The sequence below is a fragment of the Nansenia antarctica genome (genome assembly GCF_963989245.1).
Source record: "Nansenia antarctica genome assembly, chromosome: 3".
In the NCBI taxonomy this organism is placed as follows: Eukaryota; Metazoa; Chordata; class Actinopteri; order Argentiniformes; family Microstomatidae; genus Nansenia; species Nansenia antarctica.
The window spans coordinates 42,627,597-42,652,902 of NC_137688.1; the positions used below are offsets into that span (position 1 = coordinate 42,627,597).

At 43.5% G+C, this 25,306-nt stretch overlaps 2 protein-coding genes across 4 annotated transcripts; one reads left to right on the forward strand and one right to left on the reverse strand.

Annotated features, from left to right (window-relative positions):
- Positions 1–1,064: 1,064 nt before the first annotated feature.
- LOC308152376 (glycerol kinase) lies at positions 1,065–14,920 on the forward strand. 3 transcript variants are annotated; one of them, XM_080525342.1, is made up of 21 exons: positions 1,065–1,198; positions 2,478–2,551; positions 2,964–3,070; positions 3,331–3,408; positions 3,723–3,802; positions 4,079–4,216; positions 5,859–5,968; positions 6,089–6,155; positions 6,600–6,617; positions 8,482–8,517; positions 8,846–8,913; positions 9,084–9,126; positions 9,386–9,466; positions 9,742–9,820; positions 10,158–10,254; positions 10,610–10,694; positions 10,864–10,984; positions 11,141–11,284; positions 11,524–11,610; positions 11,883–11,975; positions 12,052–14,920. In XM_080525342.1, exons 1-21 carry the CDS (start codon positions 1,106–1,108, stop codon positions 12,099–12,101), a joined length of 1,749 nt encoding a protein of 582 aa, XP_080381468.1. In that variant the 5' UTR covers positions 1,065–1,105; the 3' UTR covers positions 12,102–14,920. The 3 variants fall into 3 exon arrangements, with proteins under 3 accessions (XP_080381468.1, XP_080381470.1, XP_080381469.1); XM_080525344.1 differs by having other exon boundaries at positions 11,883–11,969; positions 13,062–14,920; XM_080525343.1 differs by having other exon boundaries at positions 11,883–14,920.
- A 344-nt stretch (positions 14,921–15,264) lies between these two features.
- Positions 15,265–24,703, reverse strand: pwp2h (PWP2 small subunit processome component). Its single transcript, XM_080525870.1, has 21 exons — positions 24,569–24,703; positions 24,162–24,274; positions 23,970–24,064; positions 23,774–23,873; positions 23,348–23,491; positions 23,035–23,170; positions 22,507–22,748; positions 22,120–22,263; positions 21,916–21,986; positions 21,581–21,717; positions 20,872–21,020; positions 20,251–20,398; positions 18,259–18,409; positions 17,770–17,950; positions 17,461–17,608; positions 17,269–17,377; positions 17,057–17,122; positions 16,638–16,856; positions 16,229–16,379; positions 15,917–15,991; positions 15,265–15,810 (listed from the first exon to the last, which is right to left on the reverse strand). The coding sequence occupies exons 1-21, from the start codon at positions 24,584–24,586 to the stop codon at positions 15,645–15,647; spliced, it is 2,763 nt and encodes a 920-aa protein (XP_080381996.1). The 5' UTR covers positions 24,587–24,703; the 3' UTR covers positions 15,265–15,644.
- Positions 24,704–25,306: the final 603 nt, after the last annotated feature.

Sequence of the window (25,306 nt, forward strand, 5' to 3'; positions counted from 1 at the left end):
TGCCACATGGGTGAGTTATGTTTTAACCTTTATTACTTCATGTTTAATGTATGTGTAATTTGTGTATTCCTACCCCTGTCTGTTTTTGTTAGATTTTAGGTAATCAGAGAGGAAAACCGGGGGAGTTGCTGGGGGTGGCTCAACTGGTCTAGGCATGGGGATTCATTATACTGCCCCTATTTCAGAGTGTATAACACAGGCGTTGTGTGGGGCCCTTTTAACGTGGAGTTTGAGTGCCGTGTATTCACCTGCTTTATGTGTGGCCCTTTTTCATGTGTAGAACGCCTTGTGGGTTGTAGAGTTGGTTATAGTGGTTCACCTGACGGCAGTCGAACAACCTTGTTGTGGTTGGGGAACTCTTGTTACTCACCTGTCAAATTCCCTCCTATGATTTTTAGACCTGTTACATTTTTATAAAGATTGGTTGCTTTTCTATATCCCTGGGTTGTTGTGTGTTCTCTTGGTCTCCCCCGGAAAAGACAGAGCCCTTTTCGGGCTGGTTTATTACAGTATTTAATAGGACACCGATGCTCTTCTGCAAGTTCCTTGTTGTCTTTGTAAGTTACTGTTTCCAGTGCCACACATTATTCAGTCTCTTAAACTCCCCAGAAGTTAACCATTAGTCTAATGATCCAGGCCATGGTATCCCAGGAATTTGTAGGATCTATTGACATCTGTGCCCTGAATAATCTGGGCCTTTCTTACTTACATACTCTCTCTTGCCAGACGAAAGTTACCAGATACTATGATTGATTGATGATTATATTATCCAGTTCACACAATGGACCTAATCAGTTCCTTGTAGGCCATGTCATCATCATCATCATCATCATCATCATCATCATCATCATCATCATCACCACACCGGCATAGAGAACGCTGCCATCGGTTATCTGCCATAACTGTGTTTGGACGTGCCTCCGAATCTGATTGGTGTATTCGAAGCCGACGCCTCGCTGTCAAACGAATCGTGCATGACTACGTCATCAGTGTTGATCTCTTGCAGGGGGTTAGTACTTCCTTGGTAGGTGTAACACAGCAGCGCCCGTGCTGAAAGGCCAAGCCAGCGGATGTAAAGCCAGATCACCACAAGGACATCACGCACATGAACCGTAGCATGGCAGCGTCTTCGAACCGGGTGATGCTCGGGCCGCTAGTCGCTGCCATTGACCAGGGCACGAGCTCCACGCGGTTCTTGGTGAGTCTGATTCACAAAATACGGATCCCTCGCTCCCCAACGCTTCACGGGCGTAGCGATGCCCTTTAAATAACCCGGCAAAGCAACCCTGATTGACTCCCTTTAGAAACCGCTTGATCTTTTCCTAAATATATCCTATACCATGCATTCTGGTCCAGGCACGGAATGCTTTTTTTTGGTATTCTGGAAATGTAACTTATTTTAGTCGTAGACATATTGTACGTTAATCATAACATATCACGCCGGTCGTAAGCTAGCTAGCTTAGCCACCTCTACTGTAAGTGCCCACATCAGCCATTTGTTAGACTGACTAATAGCCAACTGCACGGCCCTAGCCCAATGTCGATTCTAACAGGCTTCCGTCTATATTTGACGTACATACCGGTCAGAAATGGATTGTTATTGATGAGAAAGTGGAATACTTATTATCTATAATGATACTGTAAGCCCAGCCCACCAATATTATGTCTCTTTGATCATATGCAGCCAGCATGAGAATGTAGTATTCATATCGGCATGACTGCTCATTTTGAATACAGAGGTGTTGGGTATATCATATCCACACTGGGTTTACAATATCTGATTATGGATCATGGAATAACATGTTGGAATCGCGCATAGGATGAATGTCTGTACCATAGCATGACATTGTGCTTTCCTGTGACATTGTTTTTTCCCCTGTATCGTCTCTCAGATGTAACTGAGCAGTTTAGTAAGGTTGAGTTGAGGTGCCTTTTCTATCCCCTCTCGTTTTGAGTCTGGTCCTAGGGACCTCCAGCTGCAGTTGGTCAGCTGACCTAAGGGCTCTGGATGGGGTATGGTGGCGCAATAGGTCAGCCAAATACGGGGGTGCCTGCCCGTTAAGTGCTTTAAAAATCTAAAGTAAGCCTACATACATGTATTGTGCAGACCAGCACACCCTGGAGGCCAAGTATAGTAGGCTTGGTGGGACTCAACAGATGACCCTCTTCCTATGACCAATAATGAATCTTCCCTCAGTCTCCCCAGTAAAATACATTTTCAAGACTTATACCAAGAGCGTTATTTCAACAGACCATGATTGTGAGCTTTGTAAACAAAAATTGTCTAATTGTGTAGTCCTGAGTGACAACCTCCACACAGAGAAATCTATTTATATTTGAATGGTGTTACCACTTGGTTTGGAGGAAAGCCTGCACCTACCCTCTGAGGATACACTTGCTCCTCCCCCTCTGAAAAATGAACAGACCTGATCCCGTCATGTTGAGGTACTCACTCCTGCTCTCTCTTTTTTCCCCAGGTGTTCAACGCCAAAACAGCTGAGCTCCTCAGTCATCACCAAGTGGAGATAACACAGAGTTTTCCCAAAGAAGGGTCAGTGAACGCAGCTGGGGGATGCAACAAACTCCCCTAAATTAACTGTGATTATATAGGGAGCGCCATGTAGTCAACTTTCTTCATCATCTTTGATTTGACTAGGTGTAAATCAAATGTTGGTTCACTGCCACCTGCTTTGCTGGAGTGTAGCATCAGCGTTTCAGGTCAGTCATATATTGGCACCAGTAAATGGCGTCATGCACCTGAAAGCCAGTGACAATCTATAGATAAACCTATTGAAAACCAATGCGTGGATCTAGTTGACTACACTGTGCCTCTCATGCGGTCACAAATGAAACGAATAAGAAAGATAGCATGTGCCTACTCTTTGCATCTCAATAGTTCCACTCAACTGAACGACCCGTCATTCCTTTGCTCTCTTAACCTTTAACCTTTGCCCTCTGTTTAGCTGGGTAGAGCAAGATCCCAAAGATATCCTGCAGTCTGTGTACGAGTGCATGGAGAGAACCTGTGAGAAACTCACTCAGCTCAACATTGACATCTCCAACATCAAAGGTACAGCTCTGCCCCTGCACACACACACACACACACACACACACACACACACACACACACACACACACACACACACACACACACACTTATGCACACTGTCAATGTAAGTTGTAAAATAAAATAAAATGTATGCACTCACTGCAGTGTAAGTCCCTTTGGATAAAAGCGTCAGCTAAATAGCATATTATTATTCACTGTTATCACATGCATATTCAGCTGCCGACTGGGCCTCTGCAAGCTTTAACCTTCAACCTTTTTAGCTATCGGAGTGACCAATCAAAGAGAGACCACAGTGGTTTGGGACAAAGACACGGGGGAGCCCCTCTACAATGCTATCGGTATGTTTTGATTATCTGTCCTTGTTTGCCATGGCCAAAAACCCCAAAGTAACTTCAAGCTGCCATGCTTATGTCTAGGTCCCTCTTGATTCCCCCTTGCCGATTTAGGTTAAAATTACTTGAACCGTTTAAGCTATGGCAGAAACTTTAGATGGTAGATTTAAAACCAATGTAAACTAATGAATGCCTGGCTAATTGTGAGATCTACATTTGGACTGTATGTGAAGAGTGTTGGGCTTTACATTATTTTTTTTATTTTTTTTAATCTGTGATGATTAAACATGCTGGTGATTTGACATGCTGCTTCTCTGCAGTGTGGCTGGACCTGCGGACTCAGTCCACCGTGGAGCGACTGATCAACAAGACCCCTGGGAAGAACAAGAACCACCTGAAGGTAAGACATCTCATTAGTCAGCAATTTGAAGTATTATATTGCAAAGTACCAGTATTTAAATATATAAGAGGGTGTTAACATGTGTCTAGATGATGAGGTCAGTATGACACCAGTATCCAGAAAGGAGTACTCACGCACAGCAAATGTGTTTGAAGAGATGTGTCTCTTATGTTTATGGTGAGACCTTGAAGTGAAATGTGCAGACCATTTAAACCAAAATCAATTGCTCTGAAGTACTGGATCTCAGTCCTGTCATTCTACTCCTTCTCTTTTCAGCACAAGACGGGTCTTCCTATTAGTACGTACTTCAGTGCAGTGAAGCTTCGCTGGCTCATGGATAATGTAGATGAGGTTAAAGAGGCGGTGCTGTCCCATCGAGCCATGTTTGGTACCATCGACTCCTGGCTCATCTGGGTAAGACTAAGGGGCTGAATCCCAACAGGGATTCAATGTTTATGTAAATGTACTTCATGATGGAGCAAATGGAGCAATGGAGGTAGAAATTGGAGAATGGGCTTGTAATGAATGGAATGAATCAGTGCCTTCATTTTGGCGATATCGGCTCCCTTGTAAAGAGATCTTGGTCTCAATGTGGGACTCCCTGCCAAAATAAAGCTTCAATGTAAGTAAGTAAGTAAGTAAAGCTTTATTTATATACCGCCTTTCGTACATGAAATGCAACTCAAAGCGCTTTACAATAGAACATATACAACCAAAGATTACAAGGAAAGGAAGAAAAGGGGGGGGGGGGGGGAAACGAGACACAACAGCAGGGGAGGGGTGGGGGAAGGGAGGGGAGGGAGGGGTTACATCACCCTCTGTAGAACATCTTCTATCTAATCGGCGCACTGTAGAGCTTTTCTACTTTTCTAAACAAATGCAATGCAAAGCAAACAACACAGGACAGACAGCAGTGTAGACAGAACACAACAAACTGTAAAACCATAGCTGCCCTGTGCGGCGCCATATATGTCCACAGAATACTGTAGAGAAGGGAGGGGGGGGTAGTGGCGGGGTGGCATGGGCGGGGGGAGGGAGGAGTGGGGGGGGTAGAGAGATAAGGTGGGGGAAAGTCTCGGGAGATGTTCTGGGTCAGTCCGACCCGTCTTCGTAGAGCAGCAATCAGTGTCGCCATGGACAACGGCCTTGAGCACTGCCCCAGAAGGCGGCACAAAGTTCACCAGAGGGGGGGGGTGGGTTGGCACGCTGCATGGAGGCTTCAGGGCATGGGGGAGCTTTTGAGCCATAATCAGGTGAATGGGTTCACTGCGAGGAAAAACAGCATTCCATAGAATCAATCCTCTCGAAAATTTGGGGTCTCCTGTCATTCGCCAATTCGGAGAGCAGCAAGATTGTCCACCTTGCGATTCAGATCAAGAACCCTACGGTTCAGATCCGTAAGCGCAGAGCCTTGCATTCCAGCAACTCTCCCCAGTTCTTTGATCAAGAGGGGCACTTCGCCAATCACTGCTCCCATCTTTTTAATTTTCCGATAGATCATGGCAGCACTCAAACCGAGGAGCATGTGTCCAACTATCATAAATCCGAAAATGAAAACATCTTCCACGTCCTCAATCGACATGACTGCCAAGCAAACGAGACGCCAGTTATCCCAGGCATCTCTGATGTAACCTGCGGCAAAAGTTCCGTCTGGGCAGACAGGTTCCCCCGAACCAGCTTTCCTCGTGGAAAATAGGTTATCAATTGCATTCAGGGACCAGCTTAACAAATCCATTTAGCTTCTGAAGAGACCGTGCAGTGTAGAGCAAAAAAAAAAAGCAGAGGGAGAGCGAAAAAAAATGCGACCGCCCACGACAGACACAGAGACAGAGGAATGGTATGTAAATGTAAATGAGGAATGGTATCAAAAACATTGATTGGTACCATTTCTCATTCCATTCCATTCCATTTCTCCCTCCACAAGCCTCCATTGTTGTAAAGGCAAACTGTCAGTAGTTTGTCCATGAAGATTGTACATCTGTTTAAAGCTACCTTCTCTATCTGTGTTCTTGAAACTAACTGAACTGTTATTTCCTGACTGATTGCCCGCTCACAGTCTCTGACAGGGGGGAAGACTGGGGGAGTCCACTGCACAGACGTGACCAATGCCAGTAGGACCATGCTCTTCAACATCCACACCATGGACTGGGACCCAGACCTTTGCAAGTAGGTGGACACACACACACACACACACACACACACACACACACACACACACACACACACACACTTATTTTAGTGAAGTAGTCTATTTACACATGTCCCTGCTATATCAATTTCCTTCAGATATTTTGATATTCCAATGGAGATTCTACCAAAAGTGAGGAGTTCCTCAGAAATCTATGGTCTAATGGTAAGCTCTCATCACTATTTTATTTCATGTTTTGTGTGTGTGTATTATTATGGTGAATCATGAAGTGCTGCCCTTTTACATGCTTGTAATTACCATGTAATAATTATGCCAGGCTATCGACAAAACAAGCTTATTTTGTATCATATACTGTATGATATCTTAATATTTCATCTTTTTGTTATGATGTAGGCAAACTCTGTTTATGTGGATAGATTGAGTATTATTGTACACATCCACTAGGCCTAGGTCAGTGTGACTGAAATGCTAAAATGTGTGGAATGAGATTTTCTCTAGAGAAGTGTGTCCCCTTGATAAGGCTCTTCAGAGGGCATTTTATATTCTTTTCATCGTCAGTTTTGTGGAGTGCATGAACAGGTGTTTGAGGTGTTGTCACAAGCATTATTTTGTGTGCCCTTTCGTTTGTCTCTCTACTCCCACTGGTAGAAAATATGTTCTAGCCTGGTGAGTAGTAGTCTTCATCAATATCTTCATCCTTGCTATCGCTATCACACAACCTGACCCCTATCTTGCTTCTCTGTACCAAAGTGACGTAGTCATCAAACTGTGCATTTCCAAGCCCCAGAGATAAGACACAGCCAACATGTGTCGAGAAAGTATTTTATAGGTCTTGAGATGGATATTTGTTTTAGGGAGTTAACCCTTAAAGCACTTAAAGTTAGACATAGGGTTAGGGTTAACAGTGATATGATGTAGTCACAACATAGTCCAGAGACTACCAGCAGAGAAAAAGCTAGATGATTCACTTGGTTGTCACACAGCTATCATGTTGCATTGTCATGCGCAGAGTGAAATGTCTTGCTTGGGTGAAGCTGAAACATCTCTGAAGTCATTTCACTTCTCATATCTCTGAGTGTTCCCACGCCAAGACATTTGTAACGTTTTCAACTCAGATTAGTTGACAACAATTAACAGTTAATAGTTAACAAATTGGTATTTAGCAAGAAGGAAAGTATTCTTGAGAGAAGACAGGCCAGTCTGAAACTACAGCAGTTACACACACACACACACACACACACACACACACACACACACACACACACACACACACACACACACGCTCCTACTTCTCCTGGATGTCACCAGATTGGAAATGTACTGGGTGGGTGTGTTCCTAAATTTGTATTCCTGTTGCGGCATGCTGCACTGCTACTGTTGATTATGCACACATGGCAATACCCACACCATGTCCAAGTTCTTTAAAGGTCCACTTTCTGTTTGGCTCCTATGTTCCATAAATCTCTTCACTCTTGGACATATTTTTGTTAATGGGGCAATGGGGATTGCTACATAATTTTTTGGACTTTTTAAATGAATGAAATTCCATTTGATTATTGAAGAATCTAACTCAAAGAGCTTAGTTCAACTGTCTTCAGAACCCAAGATATAAGCGTGTATTACAATGCAATTGTAAACAAACACTGTATAGCTTTAAAATATGGTTACAACTAGAATGTTGATCTCATGCATGGTCAGTCCATGCATCATAGCTTTGTCTATGAAATTGAGAGTGGTTAGATTGTTCCAGCCCCTTCCCTCAGCTCTTTATTACACATGTGGTGGGGAGACCACTTTGTTGTTGTTTGAATTCCAGATTGCAAATCTTTAAGGTCTCTATCTAGCCACTATCCTGTCAGTGTTTTTTTATTTGAGGTTAAACCATTACATGTTCACAGGAGTAGGGTCTTCAGGGGAGGACATTTGGATCAAAATGGAACCAAGCCATACACTCTATCTAGTTATAGAGAAGAGGAAAAAGGAAGATTGCAGAGGCAAGGATGGATTTGGTGATTTTGGTTACCTTGAGTCCATTGGGAGTGAAGACATTTAAACTGTGTGCATTTTACAACTGCCCCAATTCTTTTTTGAGACCGAAGCTTTGCTATGTGTCCCCTCTGTGCTGCTTGATTGCTAATGTTAAGCTTTTCTGTTACATTTCAAGAGGACGGGTATGTTTTGGTCTAAGGAAAGGTGCTTCAGCTTGCTATTGGTAATGCCACATTATTGCCAATGAAGTTAATGGTCTGTGGTCAAGCAACAGTACCCAGTCAGCTCGTAAGCAGATTTTGTCCAAAGTCTTTTCTATTTGAGAGATTAGAAACACCTAGCCTAAGCCTATTTGACGCAGAGTTTGCATAAGCTATTATGCAATATTAAGTCAAACTGAGGCTACTCAGAACTGTTGAGGCAAACAGTTTTGTTTGGTCTCGATAAAGAAGGTTACCATTGTTGGAGTTATTCCTGCTGAGTGGAATAACAGAAGGCTTGAGTTTGGACAATCTGTTGACATGTCTTCTTTCTTTGACAGAAATCGAGCGCTCTTTCTGGTGTGCCCATCTCAGGGGTAAGCTTTGTTCCTTCATTTGAAATGTCCTATCACTACTTGATTCTTACTCTCACACAGTAGGTTGTAAAAGGTCGACTACAATCTGGATGATTGGCTAAATAACTAGAATGTGGTAGCTTCAGAACTACATTTTAACTTATGAACACATTTCCCAGTTCAGATAAACACATTTACCAAACATGTAACGGATGGTTCACTACTTTGACTTACATTCATTTTTTAATATATACTGTATCTCTCAAGTCCATTTATGTGGAGAGGAGAGGACTGACTTCTGTATCTGCTTCCTGTTGCATTTCACCAATCAGTGTATTTTTTTGTTCAGTGTCTCGGGGACCAATCAGCTGCTCTTGTTGGACAGATGTGTTTTAAAGACGGGCAGGCCAAAAACACGTAAGATGTGTGTGTGTGTGTGTGTGTGTGTGTGTGTGTGTGTGTGTGTGTGGGGGGGGGGGGGGGGGGTCTCTCTTACTTGTGTGGCAATAGTCATGCATCTGTTGTCCACTGTGATCATGTAGGATATTTTGACAAACAATGACTATGAATTGTAATGTGGTTTTCAGGTATGGAACTGGCTGCTTTCTACTCAGAAATACTGGACACAAGGTGACCCCCCTCCCCTCCCCTCCCCTCCCCAACACACATACACACACACACACACACACACACACACACACACACACACACACACACACACACACACACCATGTTTGATATCCTTCAAAAAGCTGGACAGCACTTTAAGGAACATTCCAACACCTGAACTAGACAGACATGTCTAAATTAACCTGTCTCTCGGAATGTCTGTTTGGTCCGAAACTCTTCATCTCTTCACCTTTTTATCTCTTCCCTCTCAATCTTGCAGCCGGTCATGTCGGACCACGGTCTGCTGACCACAGTGGCGTACAAACTGGGTCGAGACAAGCCTGCCTGCTATGCATTAGAGGTGTAGTGACTTACACCTTCTGTACTGTTTGTCTTTCAGTTGTTAATGCTTTTGATATTAATCATTGATCGAAAAATAGCTATTGATCGAAGCTGGAAATCGCTGATCTCTGGATCCTCTGTTTGGGTTCTGGTCTGTTGTTGCTACTTGTGATATTTCTACCAACTGATGCTCATTAGTCGTTTATGTTTGATCACTTCCTGTCAGATCTGACCTGATTGACAGTTCTGATTTGTCCTTGATGCCTATACTGATCAGTGATTGGTTTTTGCCAGGGCTCTGTGGCCATTGCAGGAGCTGTGGTTCGCTGGCTCAAGGACAACCTTGGAATTATTCAGACATCACCAGAACTGGGTAAGTAAGTCCAATCCTTTGTGGACACAAACAGCCCAGCATTTTCCGTAACACAATTAGTGTTCCATTATTCATGGTGCCTTCTTATCATGGTGAACAAATAAGAAGGATCTGCTCATCTTAACGTAATTGTGACATATCGAGGGCCGAAGAACATAACCTCCTATCTGAAAAATTCTGTAAGATTTTAAATTTGTTTCTTTAATTTAATTTTATTTTTATTTATATTTTAATTTTAATTTTAAGATTTTAAACATTTTTGCAGATAGGAGGTTATGTTCTTCGGCCCTCGAATCTTTCTTACTTGTCCTCTATTTCTATTTTCCTCCATTCTCAGAAAAATTGGCGGCTGCTGTGGGTACATCATATGGTTGTTACTTTGTCCCGGCATTCTCTGGCCTCTATGCCCCCTACTGGGAGCCCAGTGCGCGTGGGTGAGTACAAGAACTAGGATTCACATTAATTAGCACATTTTCCTAACCTACAAAGAAGTAGTAGTAGTAGAAGAGGTTTATTTCAGTCATAGAAAAAAGACATATCAGTAACACATTAAATGAAATAGAAAATAAAATCAGAAATGTGTAGGCTGAAGCAAATAGCTTATAGACATAAGAAGAAGATTCAGTACTTTTCACATGATGGAACATAGTAATCACACAGAAAAAAATGGCGGCAGAATCAGTTTGTGTTCCAGCATAAATCCTAAATTAAGGTTCCATTGGGTTGTGTAGCTTCTGCGCTTTTAAGTCAATAACATGAACTCTCTCACTCCCTCTCCCCATCATACAGAATCATTTGTGGTCTGACTCAATTCACAAACAAGAGTCATCTGGCTTTCGCTGCGTTGGAGGCTGTCTGTTTCCAGACTCGAGAGGCAAGAGCTCCTCTTTGTATATTCAAATAACCTTCTTGGCACTAACTTCTTTATTTTTCCATATGTTGTTAATTACAAAATCCTTTTCCGGTAAAAACTGTCTGACTGGATCTCATAGAAGATGAATGTTGGCAACGCTGAATGATTGATGTGATTTAATGTGCTACAGATCCTGGATGCCATGAACCAAGACAGTGGCATCCCTCTGCATCAGCTCCAGGTTGATGGGGGGATGACATCCAACAGACTGCTCATGCAGCTCCAGGCAGACATACTCTGTATCCCTGTTGGTAAGGCGTCAAGTCATTCAATGGAAACAAATTAATCGAAAACAATGAGCCATAGGATTTGACTAACCGTTTCATTAGAGTCTCCATTTGCAATAGCATTTGCAATTATTCCAATTCTGATGATACAACGATTGTGTTGCTGGATTGTGTTTCCAGTGAAGCCGTCCATGCCTGAGACCACTGCTCTCGGAGCAGCCATGGCTGCAGGGTCCGCAGAGGGGGTCAGTGTGTGGAGCCTGAGTCCGGAGGACCTCAGCGAGGTGACCTCTGAGACCTTTGAGCCACAAATCAATCCTGAAGGTACGGTGGCGTTGTAAGCGCCGTCACACTCTCTAATCCAGTGAAATAGCAACTGCAGAAAGGTGTATTATGGAACATTTCCATAGCCCGTCATGATGAATATTGTACAGTTGTAAAGGAATGAAATCTGCAAGAGTTTGTGGGTGTTGCATACTGGAAGGACAGCTGTGCCATATGTTTGCTGTTATGCCTGTGTAAATACAGCAGTTTATTGATCTCTCTTTCTCTGAACTCTGTAGAGAGTGATGTCCGGTACGCGCGCTGGAAGAAGGCTGTACAGAAATCGATGAATTGGGAGACCACGGAACCCGTTAGTAATGGAAACGGTAGGCTACGGTTCTCCTTTCAATAGGATTTAATGCTGCCTATTCCAAGTGTATAACAACAGGGACAGAGAATGATTGGGTACATTGGCATCTATATGGACAGCAACAGAAAGTGGGTCTGAAATGTACCAGAAAAACGAAACGAAAAAAAAAATCTGTCATCAATGTTGTACAAAGCTGTACCCAGATGTGGTATTGATGTGTCCCACTGTCTCTCTCTCTCTCTTTCTCTCTCCTCTGTCTTGCTTGAATTGGACCTGGACCATCGGCAGGTGAAACTAGTATCTTCAGTAGTGTCCCACTGGGCTTTTACATTCTGGGTAGTATGTGTATGTTAATTGGAGCAAAATACATTGCAGGTCAGTGTCTGCTTTTGCATGCATGTGCTAACAATGGGTGAGAGTATACATGTGTGTTGCTAGGGGGTGTTCCAGAAAACAGTATGCTTTCTGCATTCCTTTGAGAAAGTTGTCTTGTTCCCTTCCCTTTGAGTGTGACGGGGCAATTTAGCAGACTTCCAATTCAGCCACCGGGGAACTAAAGTATTCTGATTTTGAACTTCAGATTGGATGTAGTCAGAGATCTTTAATGAATTCTTTTTTTCATTAAAGATATCTTTTTCCGGAACACCCCCCCGTGTGTGTGTGTGTGTGTGTGTGTGTGTGTGTGTGTGTGTGTGTGTGTGTGAAGACTAGTCTAGTAGCCATCATGTTTCACCTGCATACTGTAACTTCATACTGTCATTCTGAGACTGACCTGAAACTTAAGGGATCATTTTTTATAATTTGTTTACTTTTTCCTCAGCTTGGTTTACGGTAAATTAATGTGATGTTTTGGCATCATGTACTCCAGACCATTCTGTGACCGTCAGGGGGTGACATTCAGCCTCTTTGTTTTGGGGCTTAGTTGCAGTCCTTATTGCCCTGTAGAAACAACTCCTAGGAAGAAGAAAAGTTAAACAAATTATGTAATATAAGTGAAATATCCTCTTAAACTAATGCTCTTGTATTTTGGATCTTGAAAGTACCACCTGCATACTACATGGTTGAGAGTCAAACACCTTTTTAGTTGAATTGAGAGACTGAATGGCCAGTTTAAACAACAAAATGATTACATGCATTTAAAGCTTTAAAAAAAAAAGCTAAATTGATTTATTTGCTTTTAGTGGTTACATTATACTTATATGCATCTCTGTGTTACTTTTGGCCACATCTGATTGGCTAGCTCTCAGGTAGCTCCTTTGCCAGATAGATTTTCATTCATATTGCAGCCACACCGCAGCACCTACTGCCTCCTCTCTCTAAGATTCTGTGCCACTACCTGCTTAATTTACACAGCCTTTCCCTGTGTACAAACATGACATATACAACTATAAAATGCATAGAAATACAAAACTGTCCCCTCTCTCCCCCCTTTCATGTTGTCTTGGTCCCCCCACCATCCACAACCAGGCCATCATTAGTTCCTGATCTCCATGATGGCACGGTGGCAGATGAGAGGAAAAGGAAGGATTGCAGAATCATCCCTCCATCTCCCCGATCCCGGTCCGGTTTCCTTGGTTGAGCTGCGTTTCCAAAACAGAACATTCCCAGTGATGTCACCAACGCTCCAATTCATGTAAATTATCATCTGTGAATCAAACTGAAGTGGACCCTCCCCCTGACCAAGAGACGGAGACTGTGAGCCCAAAGGCTGATGGGAAGCGTGGGCTGACCTGATATGAATGAATCACAGGAGTGACATCCTCTGCCTCTGGTCCTGACAGATAGTGCTCTGTCTGTGAGTAAATGGGCCATGCACTGTGGGTGGTGATGTGGGCAATGTCTTTCCATTGTTGGGTTTTGTTCTTTTAGTTTTTTTGTAAATGTACAAATCTATCAAAGGACATTATTCATGTTAAAGGGACACTTCACCAAGTTTAACCACATGCTGTGTTCATTTTTGAAATTACTTAATTATAAAAAATGACAATGACATCATAGGTCCTAAGTAAATAACCCACCGGCCACTTCATTAGGTACACCTTGCTAGTATCAGGTTGGACCCCCTTTTGCCTTAGATTCAACAAGGTGCTGGAAACATTCCTCAGAGATTTTGGTCCATTATAGCATCACGCAGTTGCTGCAGTTTTCTCTTTTCTGACTATTCTGTATAAACCCTAGAGATGGTTGTTATTCTGTATAAACCCTAGAGATGGTTGTGTGGGGAAATTACACTAGATAGCACTTTCTGAAATACTCAAACAAGCCTGCCTGGCACCAACAACCATGCCATGTTCAAAGTCACTTCAATCACCTTTCTTCCCCATTCTGATGCTTCAGCAGATCGTCTTGACCATGTCTACATGCCTAAATGCATTGAGTTGCTGCCCCATGATTGGCTGATTAGATATTTGCATTAACGAGCAGTTGAAAAGGTGTACCTAATGAAGTGGCTGGTGAGTGTAGGTCCTAAGTAAATAACCCCCTAACTCTTATTGAGAACACAACATAGGAAATTGCTGTTCACATTTGCAGATACCGCTATGGTGATGAATTTGAGGTAAGAAAATGGTGGTGTCCATTTTTAAGGTCATGTTCTCAGTACTCTCAATTCTTCATGTCACTGTCTAAGTAAGGACAATCTGTCAGTTGTAACATTGCACCATTTGTCATCTTATATCTCCACTTCACTGTTGTACTTGAAATCAGTGTAGGATATTGGCAATAATGTTGAAAGGAATAACTTTTGCAATGCAGGATGTGTCAGCACTTTATATGTTTTGTCCTGTTTGTCTAGGTAGTTGTGGGACTTAGGTAAAGATACTTTTTGTGACACTGTTTTGCTTCATGCTCTACCTGCTGAGTCTAGTCAGCTTGGAGTCCTGGGAAGGCCCCAAGAATTAGTGATAAGTATTTTCTTGCAGGGTTATAGTTAAGGGCAGTAATGACTTCATACACCTGGCCGAGTGGATTTAAAAATGGAAAAACTGTGAAAAAGAATTGCCCACGTTTATAAGTTGCCATACAAACAACTAATAACTTATTTGAGGTCAGTTGAGTGTTGATGCTAGATTTGTGCTTGGGGCCAGCAACCTCCACCTGGAATGAGTAATGGCAACAATGGCATGCTGCTGTGTGTGTGTGTGTGTGTGTGTGTGTGTGTAGGAAAGGCTAGCCTAGTACCCACTGTGACACCGGATACTGTAACTTCACACTGTAATTCTGACATTGATATGAATGGGTTTGTGTTTTCACTGACTACTGTCTTGAGTAAACTGTATCTGTAAATATTTTTAAATGAAATATTTAAATTCATGAAGTAAATTGGAGCCCAGTATTAATGTCTGATGAAGGAAGAGGGGGGGAGGGGTAAACATTTTCTATGAGGAAACTTTCAAGCCATGTATGTTAGGGTACATTCCAATGTATCATTCCATGATTTTCAGTTGAATACAGCACTCTAATTGGCTGTAATATCAAGCCCTCTGATTGGCTTAAACATTTGAAACTCAGTAACATTGATATATAGTTACAATACATGGATTGAAGGTCCTTGCACATTTGTGAATGACCTGTGTGTGCGTGCGTACAGGATGTTAACAAGGTCCCTCTTAAGCAGATTGTGAGAGAAATGTACATGATTCATACTGTAGGTTAAGTAGAGATCCTGTTTTACACATTTGTTTAATATAAAAAAACAAATTTACATATTTTCTTCAGAATAAGACAAGCAAGTTGTGACTGCAGGAATGAGTTTGCATCCACAGAGTATAAGTGAGTCCTTTGATCTGGCACAATAGACCACAGTCCTGCTCACTGTCCTTTCCTCATCACAATGTCCCACTGGTGGCCATCTTGATTTCATACAGGACACAAGGATGGAGACTGTATGAAGGGTCAGCTGGTTCCTGAGGCATCGGTCTCTTGGGGCTGCATCACAGTACACTTGAGTAGCTTCCTACCATGATCTGCACTGAACTAAAGGAACTGGACAGGAACACCAGGACTTCCTTTTGTAACTTCTAAAACGAGTGGAGGAGTATTGGAGGCAGCCTACATGAGCATGTCTGTCTCCTCCAGAGAAGCCTCGCTCATCTTGTCTGACTCCTCACTCTCCTCCTCCTCTTCTTCACTGAGAGGCTCGCCAGCTGTCCTCTTCACACCTTTTTGCTTTGAAAGGGCCACGGCGTAGCGGATACTGTACACGTTCCAGTCACAGCTGAACAGGGAACACACACACCAGAACAAATGAATACAAGACCAATAAACCCCCCACCCCATCAAAGACAAACACACAAAAGATATGCAACGGTTGTATTACTCACAGTTTGGACAGGTCCTCAAAGTGCCTCTGAATGCTCTTCTGCAGTGACTGAATTGTGGGTAGTATTGCTCCAGACCTGTCGATCACATAACACCTTTTAGTGTACTGCAGTGTCTGAAGGACGCATTGTGAAGACTTTGGGCATGCAATTTCACTTCGCCTGAATTGGCTTTCAGAAGAAGTGAATTTCCCGAACAAGGTCAGTAGAGTGGAAGTCTAGGTTAGGTAAACATGTACCAAATATTACAGGTAAAAGTTGATGGTGACCGGTTGTTTATCAACCCTGTGCAGCTGTGTTCGTAAGTCTCCCTACCTGGCCTTGAGTTTCTGTCCGTGCTGTGTAAGGAGGTTCTGGGCCCAGCTCAGGTAGAACTGCAGATGACAAGATTTCTCCAGGGAAGACGCCACAAAGCCAAGGAGCTTCTCCACATACACGTCGGGAAGGGAGCCACACACCACCGGGACTAACACACAAACACACGTCAAATACATGCATTAATCATCCCCAAATAATCACCCAAGAATGAAGCTTCTAAGCATGTGGATTGTCTGTTTGTCGGTGCACTCTTCTACAAACGTTATGCCTTCCGCTGGAAAACAATGAAAGCCTGATGATCTACTCTACTGACTGCTGACATTGTGGGCCGGAATAACAGGTTGATCTCGTCATAGGTCAGGTGGTCTCCAAGACTGTCTCCTGGCCCCGACCCATGAGCACTCACTCTGATGGTGTGGCACAGCCTCCAGCACCTCCTGCGTGAGGGCTCTCTCGTTGAGGCGGAAGGCCAACACAATGGCCGCCGCCCACTCCGCCTGCCGCACCTGCCTTCGGACGCTGGACGGAGTCACGTCCAGGTCAAGGTCGTAGGGGTCAAACACCAGCGCCCCGTCCAGAGAGTAGATCAGCAGGCCCTCAGTGGAGGTGGCAGCCCAGCTACGGCCTGAGAGAGAGGATTGAGGGGAAGGGAGGAAGAGAGAGATAGAAGGACAAGAGAGAGAAAACTCATGGGATAGCAGTGGTAAAGTAGGACACATTAAGGAAGGCCCGACAATTGAAAAAGCTGTCAATTTCGACTTCCTTCTGCATTTCTATTGGCCTGGCACTTGTGAGTAGAAACAGACAACCACATGCCATACCTACCAGTAGGGGAGAAGCGAAGTGAGGTGACCCTGATCTCAGGCTTGAAATGGCGAGAGCTCATGTCTCCTACAATGTAGATCGAGAGAGAGAGAGAGAGAGAGAGAGAGAGAGAGGGACAAAGAAAGACTTGCCTTAGCTACTTGTTGAAAAATACATGCAGTATCTTTGGAACACAATTAGTGGGTACTATACACATAGGTGTTGGCCCGTACCTCTCTTCACACCAGGCAGACTGAGTTCTACACCCTCCCCATCCCCCACCCCCTCATCCACCAGCGCCAGACTCCCAAACTCTGTCATCTTCCGCCGGTCCAGGAACTCCTGCAATAGGCAACATTCAGTCAGTTAGTTAGTTGTTAAGACAATGTATGATGTCCTCTATGAATCTGTGGTCACGACTGTACCTCCATAGCGTCCAGGGACAGGTTGCAGGAGATCTCAAACTTCTTCATGAGGATCTGTTCCCTGATGTTGTAGATGCAGACAAACTTGGACTGCCCCCCAGCGAGGATGGACTCCCCATCCGCAGAGTAGCACAGTGACGTGAAAGACCTGCAGACAAGCACACACGTTCGTCTTACTGTCTGATTCTCGGGCGGGATCAACTCAATCAACGGTTTTTTTCAAAGCTAAACTTGATGTGCATGGGTCATTGCCACGTTGGCACACTTATATTTAAAACAACCTGGGTATCATGGTCTTGTTTTACTCACTTGCCCTTGGCTGACTGTTTGGCCGTGATCTTGTCGGTCTCCTTGCGGCCCATCGCCAGATCGTGGCGCCCAGAAATGGAACCCATTTGGGCGGCTGTATGAGGGTTCCAGAAGGAGATCTCCCCATCCAGAGTGGCCACGGCCAACTCCTCGCCGTCTGGCCGGTACGTCACGGCAAGGCCTGGACAACCACCACACAGACAAAGTCAATCAATGATCTTTCCATCATTACCTCAGCTGGGCAGGTCCTGTGATGGATCAGTGTGGATCTGGGTGTTGTCCTAGCCTGGAACAGGTGGTCACACTAGGCACTATGAAATTAGAGGGTGTCCATGTTTCCTATTATATTAGGATTGAGACATATAGCTGGATCGACACAATAGATTGCCCGAAACAGGGATTCCCTCCCAGTAGGTCAGAAATGTTATGTTATTTTTGGAGTGAACTGTTAAATGTAACCGTCAAGGTAACCGATTGGTTGTGTTTTACCGTCGGAAGTGAGCTGCAGAGTCTCTTTGGCCTTCCAGCTGTCCAGCATGTCCCAGAGGCGTACGGTGCGGTCCCACGAGACGCTGGCGAGGACAGACTGCACAGGGCTGAAGCACAGGCAGCTGACTGGGCCCTCGTGGCCCCCCAGGACCTAGCCAATCAACACACACACAGAGAGAGAGAGAGAGAGAGAGAGACAGAGAGAGAGAGAGATGAACATACTGCTAAATGTCTTCATCATATAAAATCACAAGAGAGAGTGTGAGATTGTGGTCATATCCTGTTAAATGCCTCATCACAGCCAACAAAGACAGAGAGCTTCTTCATATTTACAGGGCTTAAAGTGGGAAAAAAATCCTGTGCCTGAAACTTTTTCTTGGGGAGGGGGGTCACAGTTTGAGATATTGGGAGAGCGGGTACAGAAGACAGCTTCTTGTCTCAATGTTTAAATGCAATTAATACTATTTTCATAGTCAATACAAAATACATGTCTCAATGTTAAAATGCATTAATACTGTTTTATACTCAATACAAAAGAAAATAATATATTTAAATGTCTTTAAAAGAACAAACGGATTAAATCACTTACGGCCAAACTGATTGCATCACTAATTAAGAAACTATCACTATAACAATAGATCAATAGATCGACATCAAGTAGAATACTGATGACTAGTGACCAGTCAAGACCATTGGACTCCAGGATATCTTTGAGCTCCTGCTTGAGGGCTGACGAGTTGGCGATGTTTACTTTCCTGCTGACTAGGTGTTGCTCCTGAACATGCACTGGACCTTGATTAACTCTGCACTGCACTTTATATATATATATATATATATATATACAGCACTATCTGTCCTGTGTTGTCCTGTTTTTGCATTTGTATTTGTATTTGTTTTTGTTCATGTATATATGTGAAAAAAGCATAAATGCACTTCTGTAATGCCAAAACAAATTCCTATATGTGTCAAGCATAATGGCAATAAACGTTATCTGAATCTGAGTGTTGTTACTTCGGCCAGATCATCATCAAAAAAACGAACAAGGACATTGAGGATTTTGTCCATGTTAAGATTAGTAGCTTCGTCGATATTCATTGAAAACGTTGCTTTTTTAAGCATTTCACACAGCCGTTTTTTAAATTCCGGGGCAAGGCCATGTGTGTTTAAATAGCTGGCGTGCTGGTTGGAAACGGACAGCTTTGTCAGTGCATTTTTGTCTTCTGATAGCTTCTTGCACAAATCGACGAGTGGCTGAGTTACTGTGAAAGACAGATCATGTTCAGCTATAAACGCACACACTCGGATCTTTTGCTCGCAAACACGGTCGGTCATTGAAGATGAAGTGGTACCTGTAGCCGTCGCTCCCGGCAAGGTTGTTGTATGAGCAAGCGCTCGAACCGAAGCTTGGTGACCGGGATCTGAGGCATGTCGAGCAATAACCTTCTTCCCACTACTGCCATAGACGAGTTTCTTTGAGCACGGCGTACAGAAACAAGCACCCGGCTCCCTCAGTTTGAGGCACCACGTCCCATAAGGCTTTCCGTCACTACTCTCCTCTATCCATGCCCAGCGCCATTTATTCCTTACTCCTCGTTCTAGTATAGCTGTGTCTTCGCCAGGTTTAATAAACTTGGCTTCCATTTTAATAGACTCTTACTAAAGTTAGCGAGATAGCGGGCTGCTAAAAGCGAACGTCTCTACAAGCTAACATTACACTCATTCAAACTTCTTAAGGCCCGCCCCACTACTCTGCCTCCGATTGGCTAGAAGTCGTTGGTTGGCTTGAGCAATGTGATACCATTGGTAGGCGGAACTGTCTCTTTGCTGAAGATGACTCTTTAAATTACGATGTAAACAAATAGCATGTGATTTAAAAAAAAAAATGTGCTCAATCCGGCACCGTGCCGGAGAACTTTAAGCCCTGTATTTATGATATTGTCCTGTAAAGCCACTCCACCACAAAGTGATTGAATGTGAGCTGTGGCCTCTGACCTCGAGCAGTCGTCCTGTCTGCATGGACCAGATGAAGACCTCAAAGGAATCCAGGGCTCCAGCGCTCACCAGGTCCCCGCTCACGTCCACCGCCAGGGAGGAGAACTGGGTGGGCCGCGGGGACGTGAACGTCCGGAAGTTGCGGTACCTGTAGAGATACACAAGCAATAGTATGCTCAAACAGAAACAAGTATTGATTTCGTTTTAAAAGATACAATATGTAGCATTCTCCCCTTGAAAATGTCACTTAATAACCATGCTGAATCATTATGATGCATTGGCAGCCTGTGACCTCTGACCTGCCCTTCTGCCTGAATTTGTGTTTCCAAATGTTGGGGGTGTTTCTGGGCATCTACCACCTTCTGTGTAGTGTTACCACTACAGTGTTGGAAGCTGACCTAAGCAATGGAAGCCTTCGTGTGCAAATCAGTTGTAATCATCAACATGTAAGCTGCAGATTTTTCCGTTGCAGTTCCCATTGCAGTCACAATACTGCAGATGGTGCATTTATTCATCTATCATGTTAAGTGCAAATGGGTGTCGTGTGGCTCAGCCTCTTACCAATGCAGGTGGATGTTGTGTAACCATAACCTCTCCAGAGGTGTGTTGTATAGCACTTACCTGTGCAGGTCAAAGGCTCGGACCGTTCCATCCAGGGAGGCACTGACAATGACAAAGCCACTGGAGGTGAAGGTGACGTTAGTAACACTGCTGGTGTGCTCTGTGAATGTGACAAAGCACAGGCTGCTGTTGGTATTCCATACTTTCACCTGTGAGGAAGAGAGAATAGCTCTTCTTATTTAATTTGAAAAGCCCCTGACAATATTCACATAATTGGCTCATACAATCAAAAATACATATTCCTTTTGATTGCTGGGCATTGAACATACACCAGTTGACAGTTTGTTCTATACTTAGAGGGTTCATATATACATTTTTCACCAATGAAATTCCAAAACTTTTCCAGGACCACATTTCTACAAAGACTGAGCACACCAAAATAAGTTTCCTGCACAACAGACTAGGGGATTCTTTAAAAAATAAAATATGAACGTTTTGGAATCAGCAAACTCTATACCTTAATTTTGTGTGATGCGACATGGCACCACTGCTTGCAGTCGCATTGAGTGTGACCAATAAAAGAATGCACTCAAAGTAGCAATCGAACAAACTAATTATACATTCTTAGACATTTCCATGACATTTTTGTTCATTAGCATTACCCTTAACTTCTACTAGAAAACAACATTCCCTGTACAAACACATTCAGCCAACACACAGCTTGTCATTTGCAGGTTGGCACAAAAAATACAGCAGCCCGAGAACTCACTTTCCCATCATCCCCTCCTGTTGCGATGTACTGTCCATCGGGTGAGTAGGCTAGGGCGGCCATGTTGTTGAAGTGTCCCTGCTGCTTAAACACGTAGGACTCACTCTGCCACTCCCAAACCAGCAACTGGCCGAGCCCTAGTAGTGAAAAACAATACATGTGTGACACAGGTTTAAGCTAGAATCTGTCATTTTCATTTCCCCCAGTGGTACTAGAGGTATTTCTCTACATCCTCAATACGCCTTGTATTATCTTGTGTGCTCAACTCATCTCAGAGAGAAACGATTGCAAATCTGGGAGCAGAACACATTGTTCCAGACACTATGAGTCCATACCTGAGCAACCGAAGCCTATCCAGTCACCAGAGCAGTTCATGGACACTGTGGCGATCCTCTGGTCTGAAATACTGTCAGGACACAAGCACATAAACTATCAGGTCTTCTGTAATGAAAGTACTTATATGGAAACTAACCTAGTATGTAATGGTATGAGCATTCGGACATGACAGTGAGTGAGTGTGTGTTTGTGTGACCTCTGACCTGAGGGAGTGGATGAGGTTGAACTCTGGCAGCTCATGCAGGTGGAAGATGCCTGAGGAGAAGCCTGTCACTAGGATGTGTGTGGCCTTGTGGAAGGTGGCGGCCGTCAGGTTGTTGAAGTCACCCTCCTTGTTGAAGAAGTGTCTAATTGAGAGAAAAAACAACAGCAACACTCACACTTGTAACTCACTTACAGTTGACCTGACACACATCAATCAATCGGTCGGCCGGCCAGTCAATTTCTTTTTATAGGCAATCTAGATAGAGTAAGATGTGTGCATGGATGCTCAAACGTAAATGCTCTAGTCTAGCACAGACGTATGGGGGAAAAAAAGGTGTGTAGCCTCAAACCCTAGGGGCCAGATTAAAGAAGGGAAGATGGCTTACTTGCTCTTCTGTTTATATCTGACGTTCTTCGTCCCCTCCTTGTCTTTGGGCTGTTCCGCTTTCCCTTTGATCACCTCCCCTTTAGGCCCTCCATTCTCATCCCTGTCGCCCTCTTCCTCCTCTCCTGCGCTGTCTGTCTCTGCCGGTTGCCTGGTCTCCTTTGCTCTCCTCAGCACCAGGCCGTCCAGCTCAGTGTCACTCTCCCACACACACAGCGTCCCGTCCTGACTCACTGTGTACAACTGAAAACACACATCATATGTTTATCATCATCATTAGGCTCACCAATGCTCCTCACCCTGCACACACACACACACACACACACACACACACACACACACACACACACACACACACACACACACACACACACACACACACACACACACACATACAAATGTACACCTGCAAACACACATTTCCAGTATAATACATATAATACTTTATTTTTTTATCTACAACAAAATCACTGGTAGGAAGAGAACCTTAGAGAATCTAAGAAACAAACAGCGGTAGGTGAAAACTCACATCTAAGCTGTCTTTCTCAAAGAAGCAGCCCACAATGAGGTCTTTGTGTCCACCCAGGGAGTAGTAGATAAGGTTGCACCAACGTTCAGCTCCAAATACCCAGGTAGACATGTCTTTGCTGCCCACCACAAAGCACCTGTAGACAGTAGTTAAAGGCACACTTAGTGTTGCTGTCACTGAGCTGCTACAACAAGAACTCTCTCTGAATTTCTCTGTCTGTTTAGTGTTTTGAACATACACTTGAAGAAGCTAACAGCTATTCCACAATAAGACCATAAACCCCAACGCTGTTGTGTGAATGTTGGTTACTCACTTGGAGTCATCTGTCCAGTCGATACAGGTGGTCTCATCATAGGGCCCATAGTAGCTCTTGTCTAACACAAAGGCGTTAAACTCCCGGTTCCTCCCGGGGGCATGGTACATTAGAGCTACATTCTCCTTCGTCACCACAAACTTCCTACGGAACAGATAATCAGACGGTCAGATAATGTCTTGACTGAAGTATGGAGGACATTTATTTCTTTTATTTTAAGAAATAAGACATGTGTCAACTGACTGTGTAAGTGTGTATACAAAGTATACCTTTTAGGTGATTTCAGTACCTGAACACAGATGCATGGAAAATGGCAGTGTATTCTTAAGAAGGTCACAGTTCGAATTAAGTTGCATGTGTATACCGTTGGCCATGGAATAGCTATGGCATTTCAATTTCCATGAGGTGGTTAAGCCAGGGGCATACCTTCCATCAGGAGAGAAGCGCACCATGTTCACAGGTTTGTGGAAGTGGAAATGATGCAAAACAGCCCGTGTGATCAGACTGACCAACAACGCAGCTCCATCTGTAACACACACAGTGGACACAACACAGTATGTTTACTAAAAATATATACCATAACAAAAAGTATTTAGGTCTGATCAGGTCGCTATGAGTATACCTTCATCCACTAATATGGCCAAGTTCCCATCAGGGGAGAGGCCAACACATGTGATGTTCTTAGTGGTGGACACTGGCAATGTTTCAGACTTGTTGCTGTGAGAAGAGGGGAAAAAGAGATCATGAATTTCATGAATTTGTTTTTCACTAACTATCATAAGGTGGCTGTTACAAGGTTAGCAATTAAACTCACTTTTTAAGGTCGAAGACGGTGATGCGATTTCCAACTGGACTGATCACGGAGTTGCCGTCCTTGGAGAAACTCAGATTCCCATGCCGATACACAGACCCCAACAGGTTGGAGAACTAGAGAGACATAAGGGTTGTACAACGTGTTGAACGTCTGTTTGTCTTCCTAGCTATAAACCTGTAGGGTTTATATACATCTGTAGGGGACTATCCAAATAAAGTGTTATGTGTTACTTTTTATACAGTGATAATTCATGTGTTTGCAATACTAACTAGGTGCTTAGTTGAGCTCTACTCCTAGTGACTGTCAATACTTCTACTAAACCAATCTTGGTAGCTAACAAGCTAACTAACCAGCGATCTACTCGGCAAGTTAAATCAAGTCCAGGAAAAGACAACGGTGTAACTTACCCTGTAAGCAAACTTCATTTCAACAATTTAGCTGCTCACTAAATATTAAACAATCTATATCACCATCACCCTCGTAAACTGTATATTATAGAAATAGTGTACTCATCTCTCTCAAGCATGCCACACACATGTGTTGTGAAGGCATGTGGATGTTGACATTAGCTCTTTCCGGGTTGAATTCGGAAATCTAGAATCAACTACACCGCCCTCTAGCGGCTAAAAGCAAAAGTGAGGAGAAGAGAGACGGCGTCATTCTTTATTCCCCCCAAAATAAATCCAGTCTTATAAAACAACATATCAGGAAAACGTAACTTTTTTTTTTCTAACACCACCCATTAAAGAAAGAAAACTAAAATCTATGTATCACGTTTTAAATAATCGCCATGGGGCCGTCAAAATATAGTTAGATCAAATGTAGCTTCTTTATATTATGTGGTTTTCTCCATTATGCTTTCATTATATACATTTTGTTAATAAGTTTGTTGTTGGGGATCAGTAAAGTATATGCTCCTCTCCTCTCCTCTCCTTTCCCCTCCTCTTCTCTTCTTTTCTCTTCTCTTCTCTTCTCTTCTCTTCTCTTCTCTTCTCTTCTCTTCTCTTCTCTCCTCTCCTCTCATGCTCATCCCATCTCATCACTATCCACCATTACAACTGACCTGAAGCTCTCAAAACAAACCACTACAACACAACACTCAAACAAATTGCTCAAAAGAACTTGACACACTTGGAAACTAGGCC